The sequence below is a fragment of the Eleginops maclovinus genome, chromosome 23 (genome assembly GCF_036324505.1).
Source record: "Eleginops maclovinus isolate JMC-PN-2008 ecotype Puerto Natales chromosome 23, JC_Emac_rtc_rv5, whole genome shotgun sequence".
Classification (NCBI taxonomy): Eukaryota; Metazoa; Chordata; class Actinopteri; order Perciformes; family Eleginopidae; genus Eleginops; species Eleginops maclovinus.
The window spans coordinates 16,802,958-16,814,900 of NC_086371.1; the positions used below are offsets into that span (position 1 = coordinate 16,802,958).

The window sequence follows — 11,943 nt, forward strand, 5'->3', positions numbered from 1 at the left end:
AGCTGAAGCTTCCAGTTGCCAAGCATCAGCCTCCAAACCTTAAGGATTTGGCGAGATCTGCAGAGAGGAGTGGATCAAAATCCCTCCTGAGATGTGAGCAAACCTGGTGACCAACTACAAGAAGCATCTGACCTCTGTGCTGTCCAACAAGGCTTTCTCCACCAAGAACTAAGTCATGTTTTGCAAGGGGATCAAAAACGTATTTCCCCCAATTAAATGCAAATTCATTTATGTCTTTTTTTTAAATCTACATTTCTATCACTGTGAATAAATAAACCTACCATAACAATTACAGACTGTTCGTTTCTTTGTAAGTGGGTAAACTAACTAAATTGGCAGGGGATCAAATACTTCCTCCACTGTATATGTAAATGATAAACCCAACCTGTACCTCGATCATCGCTAATACAGGAAGACCCCCTTCCAAATAATATCTTTCAAGAGCAAAGATAGAAACGTTATGATGACACCATTCAGAAACCCATATCAGAAATTAAATAAATGTGATGTATAAAAGCTTAGCTGTTTTTCTTCTGTTGATGAAGAAGAAGATTACCTCAGAAATTTTGCATAAACCACCAGTAAGACCAGCTGTGTGGTGATCATTTCTCAGTCATGTGGGATGTCCCATGCAAGCTTTTGCCCATGGCCTTCAAGTCGCTGAAGCAAGATTTCTACTGCCTTACTTAAGCACTGAAATCGGGAGTGGATTACTGATCATTTTCTCTACTTGTTTCCATATTGGGTTTGAACAGAACCAAGTGGTATTTTAATTTTGGGATAGTTTAATAGTTTATTTAACAGGGCATAAGCACAACACAACCATTGAGCCGGATTAAGCTACATACCTCATTTGCATCTGTACTCCATGGACAGGAAGTTAATACAATATGGAATACAAAACAAACAATACAAGTCAAATAAATAAAAGCAGGATATTTTGAAAAAATAACAAACAGAGAATCACGCATGTAACACATTTTCATACAAAATATACATTTCATAGTCGCTGCTGGATAACCGTTAGTTCCATACAACGTTTTATGTCAGTCATCACATGATATGGTTTGTTTTGAGCCATGTTATTAATGTTGTTTAAGAAATTCTGAAGTATGAAAACACGTAATGATGCTTTCATTTCTCTGTTAAAAGCCAGACAAACATGTCTCGCTAGTCATCAAATATGTCATTAGTGACAGTGAGACTTTTTAAACCCTTTTTCTTAAGATTGCCAAAACGTTACTACAAATGTTTTTGGTTCTAGCTGTCGAGCACATGTGATTTATGTCTGCTCATGTGTATGTTCTTTGGGTGTGACATCATCCACCCAGAGTGCAGTCAGTGTAGAAGATAGGATGCCAGACATTCCTCGAATACTGCACACAGGATCTCACTGCTGCTTGTGAACACAACCCTGCACCTCCAGTGAGTGGAAAACTACCGGCTCTATTCAGACACAGCATGGTGACTTTGGCTCTGAAGGGATTGATGGAAGTCTTGCTTCTGGCTTTCAATCAAACATATGATTATTTTTTATGATTAGGAGCAACTAAAAGTTACTTTCTGCACTTTTTTTTACTTCACTAAATTTTGTTTTAGAATGAATGTTGTTCTTTTATACTCTTGTAGGTAGGTGTAGAAGGACTGTCTGCTCCGGACATGTGGAACAACCACAAACACAATGGGAGATTAATATCATGCAACTTGTGTAGAGATACCCTAAAAGATAAACCAGTGCACTCCTTAAGAGCTGATGGTTTCTCTTTCACGGTCGTCTGACATTCCAGATAGGGTTGTTAAAGGAAGGGGAGACCTGCTCGCAAGGAACAGCCACTTCACTGTGGCCATACGTAATATCCTGAGTCCTGACATTCCTTAAACTAGACCAGTCTTTAGTTATCATGCCTCAGATCTGGCCTTATCTGGGCTCCTGTCACGCTCACTAGCGTGTCTGGCTTCCTTTGCAGGCTTTCTGTCTTATGAATACAAAAGTGTGGTAGAGGTGAGGGTTTCGCAGTCCCAGAAAAGTTGGAGAAAATGTAGCAGCTTACATTCTCTATCATTTTAAGTTATCTTAAAGTTACCATTTAAACATGGTACCTGCAACAAGGATGGTTAATGTAGCCTTTAAACGTTTTTAAAGCATGTTTTGGTGGGAAACATCAATGTACACCTTGGTAAAAGCTAGAACAAGATAGTGTAAATGCTCATGTCACACAATGTTAAAATAGAGGCCAATCATAATCCTTTTACAGATTTAATGCAGGTAAGTATTCTGCCATGACATCAATGTGTGGACTTAATCTTCTCACTCAGGATATTGTGTGTGTTTGTGAGAATGGAAGTGTGAGTGTGTGAGACTTAATCCAGTTTCAAGGTACGATGAAGTGTGAGAGGTGTAATTACCCAGCATCCTTGGGTTCCAGAGTGGCAATCATGTTAACATTTAAGCCCTTCTCACACAAGAAGTCGATTTATATTTGCTGGGAAAGGTTCTGGTCTTTGTTGCTTGGTCTTGTCTGTGTCATGTTCCTGTGTGCGTCTTTCAGTGAAGGTAACGAAAATGACAAAGTTATTTGATACATTTTTTATTGCAACGCAGAAGCTATTAGGAGTTAGACTCCATAAAAACTCACTGCAATTAGTCTTGATGTACTGTTTCGATTGATCAGATTAGCAAAGTCTTTACTACTGCTACTTACACATTCAGTAAAGACAGAACAACACAGGAGTCCCAATAGATTGGTCCTGCTTGTGATTGGTCAGTGTAATGTAACAATTAATCTTGTATGCTTAAGCTCCTCAGAGATCTTGTTCTTATTTACTACTTGATGGTGTCCCACCATGGTTGCCAACTCTTTCTCAAAACTGCATATGCATTTTATAGTTCCTTACTGTCAAGACAATGGGATCTGAGTTGTAAAAAATAACACCATTTACCAAATCAATGCTAATGTCATTGTTATTCGATGAAGAAGAAGGTATGAGTCACAAATTTGATGTTCCAAAGTTGTGAAACTTACATCAACTTCCACATATTTGATCCAAACTGGGTAATGCAAAAAGGGAAGGGTGAGGTCATGTTTCATTGTGTCATGGACATTATGGTAAATTCTGTCTGACTGTTATCGACTGTTTGTGAGCATATAATAACTAAATTATATTCATTATATCAGAAGCAAACTTTATGAAGTTGGTACTTTCATGTTTATATAAATTAATCAAAATAAACAGTGTATTTTTCAAGATCCAGCCTAATTTTGAAACACCTTGACATTGTCTCACACCACATTCAGATTATCTCTCACACTCACAATGCTTTAATGCCCCTGACCTGACAACTAACTGAGGGCCTTCTTCCTCCAAAGCTCCCTCATCGTATCATAAAAGATACCTAACGACTTTCACACTCACACAGACACAAACACACACACTGCTGCCAACCTCCCTCCTGACAACAGGAAGTCTAAAGACACAAAGGCGGGGAAGTGGGGGTGGGCTGGTAACTGGGGCTGTCGCACATATGTCACCAAAACCACAGCTTGTCTGAGGGGGCTGGTGAGATCATGAATGAGCCTTTCATCACAGAGTCACTGGTAATGTTACCCTGCTCAAAACAAACATTTACAGCAGTGTGAGATAAGAAGTGAAACGTTTAAACAATACATTTAGTCATTTTTCAGAACCTGTGTATTTAAAGCAAAAGTGATATTAAAGTGTTCTTCTTCTTCTAAATCTTATATTCATGTCTGGCAGTGAATGTCTTGTGGGTATCTTCATCCTCACCGCTGGAGGACAGTTCTTCTACATTTTCTCACACCCCACCAAGGGTCAAAGCCAATGTTTTGGCTAATTTGCAACCCAAACATATTCCTATCCCTTTCACTGCCAACTCTGTCTCCCCCTCTATCGGTGTGGGAGGCAGGGGACACCAGGCCGGTACTTGAATAAGCCCTGAATGCTCTTTAGTTGTCACACTTTTCCCAAACGCCTTGCAGCTGCTCCTATTGTGCCCGCAGAGGGAGGGCTCCTTAGCTCATTCTTTAGGCCTCCTGCTGCTGCCCTGCTCTCAGATGGGTTCATAGAGAGGGAGTGTGGCCCAAACAATGGCCAACACCATGACATCATGCTTCTTATGGGGGCCAAATAATTATACAAATATATGATTGGATTCCATTGCATGCAACAAAGCATGGAAGGATGTGCACAAAGATATCACATGCCGTTAGATGCATTTTTTGCAATGATGTTCCTCGTTTGGCTCTTTTGAGTGTTGACATTTTTTAACACATAAATATGGTTTACTATAATATATATTAGAAATCATAAGTCGATCAGAACATTTTTCATGATAAATTAAATGTCTTCTTAAACACACTTTCGATGACAATGTGTTTTAGTTTTGTTAGTATTGCATAATATTAGAAATTAAAAGGAAAGGTTTTGGACCTAAAAAACAAGCAATTCGAATGTCAAATTTAACTTTGAGAAATGTTGATGGTCTTTAATATTTTTTGTAAATCATTTCTGACATCTTGGTTGTTGAGTAGTTGCTCTGACCTATTTATATTTTTGACCTTACACATTTACACAGATTTCAAATTTAAGGATATAATTTAAATATGTGTTGGGGGACAATGATCTTATGAAATTGCTTTTGTATTTTCAACTAAATTGCAAAAGTGTTTATAACTTGGACATGCCACTTAGATAATACGTTATGTGCACTAGCTATCTCAGTTTACTTGGCAACCATTAACCCAACTATTGGTGTATTGCAAGACAACCAGATGTGCATTACATCATAACAAACTGAATGTGTGTCCCAGATGATTTGCATTTCATTGTAGATTATTTCCTGCTCATGAAAAACTGTGTCTTCTTTCAAACATGAGATATTAAAAAAAGAGAAGATCTTCCACTGTGTAAAAAAGTGACGTGAGATTTATTAAACAGTATAAAAACAACATTTAAACAAACAGATGCAAAAATAGATATGATAAAGAAATATATTACTTTAGTTCAATAAATATGTCAGAATGCAGCCTTTGAGGACTACGCGTCCCCATCTTAGTAGCTTTAGGTTCTGTCCGTCTCAGCGCTGCAGTACACAGTACAGGAACATGAGGTATTTAATTGTCCATTTCCCCTTATGCGTCAGGATCGTCAAAGTCTTGAAAGGCAGGTATTTGCATTTGGATTGGCAACCATTCCTCAAACTGAGCATGAAGATTCATGGGGGGGCAGGGGGGGGGGGTACATTCATTGTTCGTCAAATGAAGGAGTAACTTCCATTGCCATGTTGGGCTTTGGGTCACATTACTTTCTTTAAGCAGTACAGAAAGTATAATGGACATTTGAGAGATTTTCCTGAGACAAATTTTAGCCCTCTCCATTTTGTTTTGCTTTCATTTTGATTATCAAAAGCAGTTGCCTTCACGAAAAATAAAAATAAAATCAGTCTTTTGAATAAAGAATATTCTGATACTTCTAACTTCCTCTACAGGAATTATCTCCACCACCATTTCAGCCTTTTCCAAAGTCATCTAGGATTAAACTGTGGCTGTCTTTCACACTTAGGAGGTACAACATGAATACTGCCTGATGGTAGTTGTATCTTCCTTTGAAATGATGAGGGCATCATAGTTGGATGAACTGACCCCAAATACTAGTTTGCCATTCTGTTCAGTGATACCAGTACCACCATGAAATGGATAATAATCATGATTGTTTGTGTGTTTGAAAAGTCAATAGCGTGTTGCAGTTCAAGTCCAAGCCTGTGCTTCCTCAGCAGCTGGGAGAGGTGGTGATGGGACTGTGGAGGAAGGAGAGCTGACCGGCTGACGAGTGTACAGGGATGGAGACTGGGAAATTGAAAACTGTGCTGCTGTTGCCGATGGCTGGACTGGCCGCCTCTGAGGAGCAGGTAGACGATGCCAGGACCTGGGACTCAAACTGGAGGAGCTGACCCATGAAGCTAAAGTTCGGGGAGATGATGCTGCGGCGCTGCTTGACAAACTCAAAGGCCTCATCGAGCTTCACACGGTTGGTCCGCATGAGATACGCAAGGCAAATGGTGGCAGAGCGGGAGATGCCGGCTTGACAGTGCACAAACACACATCCTCCTTTATTCCTTACTGAGTCTGAAGGGGAGAGAGAGAAGAGAAAGCAACATTAGTTCACTGTAAACATCCACCAGGTGATGACATTCATTTGCAAAGGATGGGGGTAAAACTCTGGCTGTCACAGGAAGGCAAAAACACAAAAGTTTTAGCAACACTTTCAGTTGCCATTTAAATTCAACAGTGCTCATTAAGACACAGGAACACAGTTAGTAGGGGTGTAGAGTGTGAGCCTGTGGGGGTTTATTCCCTAAGGAGGCAGTCTGAATGGACAAAAGAGGGGAACAGACCCCTGCTGGGGGTATTGATCTGGGAGGAAGGCCGACAGTGAGTGAGGGGAAAATGCCTTTTGTTTGGCCGGAACAAAGAGCGGCGTGGAGGGAGCCATTCAAGCCCAGCCAGCATCCCCACTACAAAACTAGTTTGGGGCCGCTGCCTCGCAATTGAATAAGAGGGGGCATCCCTTTCTCTACGCCTGGGAGGTTGTGATGATGTAACCACCATTGTGAAGGAGCAAACAGCCTGTGCCGAGCCAGCTGGTCGGATTTTGGAGGGAACTTTTAAAAATTTAAATCCAGGAGTGTTGTGAAGGGAGAGGGGGGTTGGGTGTTTGTGTTTCCTGCCATCAACGGGCTCAGGAGGTGACAGCTGTGATAGGCCCTCACATTTGGCAGTTAAGGGGGTGTGAAGGGGGTACAAAAAAAATGGTGGATGTACTCACCAATAAACTCGATAGCCTCGTTGAACCATGAGCTGATATCGGCTTTGTGGTTGTCCTCAACTGGGATGCTCTTGTAGAGGAAGGAGTCCACAAAGTGATTGGGACAGTTAGCAGAGACATTGATCAGAGCGGTGATCCCCAGCACGTCCAGCATGTCTTTTCTTGAAGCATGGTAAGCACTGCCAAGGTACAGGAAAGGCAAGATCTCCACAGGACCCCCCTAAACAAAAAACAATAAACAAAACCATTCAGTCATCTCCAAAGCAATACAACAGGGAGAAGAAAACCAACAGAATATAGTGTGAACTCAATCTGGTTGCATAGAAAAGACACTAACCTGGTCATATAGAGGAGTATTGCATGGACTACAGTTGGGGTCTGCACTGCCGGGATGGCTGGAGGTCAGGGGCAAATTGAGTCCTTGTGGAGGGGAGGGTTTGGTGCATGTCTCTGGATACTTTGTAGAAAAGTTCTCAAAACCGCCTGGGAAACAGAAAACACATGTAGGTTAGATTACAGAACAGCAAAGACACATATTCAGGTTTAAATATGGGTATCCAAAAAGGTGACAACTGCTCATGGGGCTATTTTTGAACGGTGTTTACTCCAGCACCAGCTGGTATGGTGACAGCTGTAATCCGCATTTGTTGTCCCGTTGTTAGGATATAGCGAAACTATTGTGAAGCTAATCTAAACAGTAATATAGACTATTCTTACCTTTGAGAATTAAAACCCTGGCTCCACAGGGGTCGCGGCGTAGGGCCGTGACAGCCAGCATCAATGTTCCGTCTTTCTTCGCCTGGCTTAAGTCCGAACTGCGATCGTCTAGCAGAACGACAGACTGGTACTCCCCGCACAGGAGCCGGTTCCTGGTGTCCTCATTTGGGACAATGTGCTCAAGTCCCAGACCCCCCCTGGCTCTCCTGCGGACTATGGTGCTAAAGCGCACGTTGGTGGAGCCCGATATGTGGGACGAGTTGAAGGACAGGAAGGACCGGCAGTCCAGCACCAGGCAGCCCGGGCCGTCGCCCTCCAACAAACCACGCAGGGACGCACAGTCGATGGTGGGGACCTCCATAATGACCATAGTAGGGCGGCGGGAAAGAAACGTTAAATCCAAATACATAAAGCTCGCTCGGCAGGAAGTGTAGGTTGTTGTGAAGAACGCTGTTCCCCTTAAAGTAGTAATTGAAGTGCCGAGTCCTTTGTTCCGGTTTGTTTTTTTAAAGAAAATGAAGAAAAAGTTGTACAACTACCAGAGCTGGTTCTTTTCTCTTTTTAAGTGTATCCGGTGGTTGTTTATATTTTGATAAAGTTGAATGTATTCAACTTTATCAGTGAGTTGCTTCTGTCTTTGAGCTCTTCGATGATCCTTTAAATACCCCTTGTGCTTGTGAATGAGAGGCACTAATGTCAGGATCCCGCCCCCTTTGGCTTCCTGCCAGCCTCGCGGACGTCATCACCCCCCCCCCCCTCCCCTGTGAGTGCAGCAGGGCAGAAAGCTCGCGCACATGCGGGACATTTCTGTACATGCGTACAGCACGTACCCGGGCACGCGGGGTGTCAGGAAAGTTTTCACGAGTAGACTTAGTTGTACTTCTTGAGTTTATTGTGTCTTTTACAATACTAGTATAATTATATATCATGTTTCCAAATTATAACTGTTTGCATAATATGTCAGCAAATAAGGAATTTGCCAAATTTTCCATGATGTGAGTGTTTAATTAGAATTCTATTTTGCCTTGACTGAGAGTTGACAAATAACAAGATAATAAGTAAATATCTGCCATGGGGGCCATAAAAGTTTATTCTTTGTTTTTATTAGTCAGAGGTACATAGTGTGCAATGCCCCGAGAGCAAAGGCCAACCATAAAAGTTAATCACTGTATAGAAATCTGACGTCCAGTAAATTTCCACATGCTGAGAAACAAAACACTGGTCTACCAGGACGAAAACAGCAGATGGATATCTCTTGGCTTCTCAGACTTTGTTTCATTTGTGACCTAATTAAAGCAGATGAATAACACGTTTTTTCTTTCCCCCCAAAACTTCTGAGAATACTTTAAAAAGCAAACAGTTACTGTCACTCTGGGATCTCCTTTTCATTTGTCTTTGTGGTTTGCTGACTCAGAGTGTGCAACATGCTGTATCATAATAGGGAGCAGGATGATCATTATTGACAGACAACAGGCACCACTGACAAGAGGGTGTGTTGAAACTGCGCACCGGAAAGCTGAGGTTGTTTTGTTGGGAAAGACATGTATGCAAAGCAGACTTAAAACAGGTAGTACTCAATGCACCATCTTAAATCACAGTGAATTTCTGCTCAACTGTGTCTCTGACAATGTTATTGTCTTAACATTGGATTAATGGTAATTAAGTCTTTAGAATCTAACATATCATGCTGTTTGTGGCAAAAGATGCTTTAGGTTTTATTCCTTCAAAAGCTCAGGCTGACTTACTATATAGGTCATGACATCATTTTCACTTTACTGTAAGCTGAACAATTGAGGACTTCAGCCCAGTGAATCCACATTCATGCTGTTTTGACTCTCAGGCATAGGGAAATAGATGTGTTATGTGAGAAAGGAAGAGGGGGAAGGGTGGGGAAGTTCTAAGGACAGAAACTTAACCAATCACAACAAAGTGCAAAAACTCTCTAGCAGGTTTAACTTCACACTCCTGTGAGATGAATCAACTCCTCTAAGGCACATGCCACAAAGCAGGAATTTTGCACACTATTCGGGGGAGGAAGGTCGAACAAGGCTCTGAAAGCAATCTGTTCCTAAACACTTTGTACTCAAATGCGTCTTTACTCCAGTCATGAAGTGATGGATTTACTCACTGAAGTTTAGAAAATAAATCAGACACCTGATGAAGGGAGGAGCAACTCCAGCATATATTCACTGCATTAATTTATACACAGCACTAGGAATTTGTCATGGTGTTTTTGATGCAAACATAAACCTACATCCATACATTTAGAATTTTCAATTTTTAATTTAAATTTGTGTGAATCTGTATTGTTTTTCCTTCTGCATAAACGCTTGAATTACCTCACAGGGATTAACAAAGGTACATCTTATCTTATCTTGTATAGTTACTAAAGTTAAATGAAAATGTTTTAAGAAAACTATGTCAACTAATCATGACCTTAAAAAAAAAGCAATATTTACATAGAATATGTTTGAAATATAGGTATAAACAAGATATTGTTTACATTGTGCGCATAAATGTGATGTACATTATATGTAGAGGCTTTCCAAAATATTACACAAACAACAAACATATTACAAAAGTTCAAATGGCTGAGCCCATGTATCTTATGTAATAATATATAGGAATATATACACATTTCCCCTATTGTTATTATTTTTACTATTATTACATATTTTTGTATTTTCTATATTTCGTATTCTGCCTGTTTATCATTCTATTTAGGTATCACTTCTATTTAGGCCTTCGACTTTATATAATATCCTTCTGACTCCAACGGTACACATGAAAGTAAAATTAGGCTTGAATCTGCACGTGAAACAGTATAATATAAATATAACGGCTCATTAAGGAAACATGGATATATTTTAGCTGGTTGATCTTAATAATCATCAAAAAGATCAAGAATGAAACCAAAACATGAAAAAGTCTTGTTCTCTTCGTGACAACATGTATCTGTCCAAATGTTCTCTGCGAGTGAGAATCAAAACCTGTATGTCTTTGGCAATACTGTATGGGACAGAATATTGGAATACAGGTCTGAAAATAAAGCCTTAGTTGTTGCTCTGTTTTGAATTCCCATAATTATAGCCTGTAACCAACTGTAGTTCTCATTCAGAAAGGGAAGTGAAACAGAGGACGACAGAGAGGCATTTCCTGTGATCCAACTTTGCTGTCACTTGCTGTCATCCCTGCCTGTTTACTGTCATTGTCACTAGGGGCAACAACTGAGACATCACTGGGAAAACACAGGGCCTACCCTGTGTCTGTCTCAACAACAGACACGTTATGTGAGCCAAAAAACTTTTTGTTTCATTTATACATGAGTGTGGGGAGACAAATAAAAAGAAAACATGGGAAAAATGTAACTAGCAGAGTATTTGAATTTTGTAATACAAATAATTTGTGTTTCACCACATCTAAACATGACGTACAACTCCAAGTGTCTGGGTTATGACAGTAACACAGTCCAATATCTAATACACGTGATCAAAATTGTAACCCGTAATGTGAAACGTTTAATATTGTTGAAATTGTTCTATGCAGATAAAGAATCTGCCTGTCAATCAACCATTCTGATCTTAGCGAATTTTACAAGCACTACAAGTTTTTGACTGGTATACAAGTTATGCTTGTTGATGGATTATTGACAGGCTTTTTCTGACATTCTTAGACCTTTTGTAGGTCTGCCAAATATTGTAATGGATGTGTTTCGGGCGAATAGGGGCATTATATCAACAAAGGAATGTAAACAAAGATTGTCTCAAAAAGTATATGGTTTATGGCCTGCTGTTTGAGGCCACATAAACATTGAATCAGTGAGCGAAGATTGAAATGTTAGCTGACATCATCAAGTGTATGTTATGTAAACAGATCAACCAAAAAGTCATGAGGAAAGATCAATTATATATCATTTATTTTATATTGTTCTTGTAATGTAATTTGATCTGTTCCATCAAGCCCACTAAAAAATTTAAAAAATGAAAATGTAAACAACAATTTAGTTAAACTCTTTACTTCATACTAAGTTAATAATATTGTACGTAATTGAACTACATATTATTTGCTTAATGTAATGAATATAATGTATGTCCATGAATTATCTGTTCCTCTGTCTATATGTGTAAACTGCCCTATGTGTATTTAATCATGTACGGAGTTAAATAAATACTATGTTATTGAACCAAATGTTTCACCGGAAGAGTAACAGTAACAAATACATTAATGAACACTTATACAAGTACCCAATATGTACCTTAGTGTAATTAAATAGTTCAGGCACTAAAGATAGAAATTAACCAGATTCTTATCCCTCATATCCCTCTCTGTGTAACATTGTTGTTGTTTGCACAGATTACATGAAGAAAATAATCAATAAAACTG

The 11,943-nt window shown here is 39.7% G+C and overlaps 1 protein-coding gene across 1 annotated transcript; it reads right to left on the bottom strand.

Annotated features, from left to right (window-relative positions):
* Positions 1-4,926: 4,926 nt before the first annotated feature.
* On the bottom strand, positions 4,927-8,211 carry dusp1 (dual specificity phosphatase 1). Its single transcript, XM_063876239.1, has 4 exons — positions 7,561-8,211; positions 7,181-7,326; positions 6,844-7,063; positions 4,927-6,143 (listed from the first exon to the last, which is right to left on the bottom strand). Exons 1-4 carry the CDS (start codon positions 7,967-7,969, stop codon positions 5,788-5,790), a joined length of 1,131 nt encoding a protein of 376 aa, XP_063732309.1. The 5' UTR covers positions 7,970-8,211; the 3' UTR covers positions 4,927-5,787.
* Between the last annotated feature and the right edge of the window lie 3,732 nt (positions 8,212-11,943).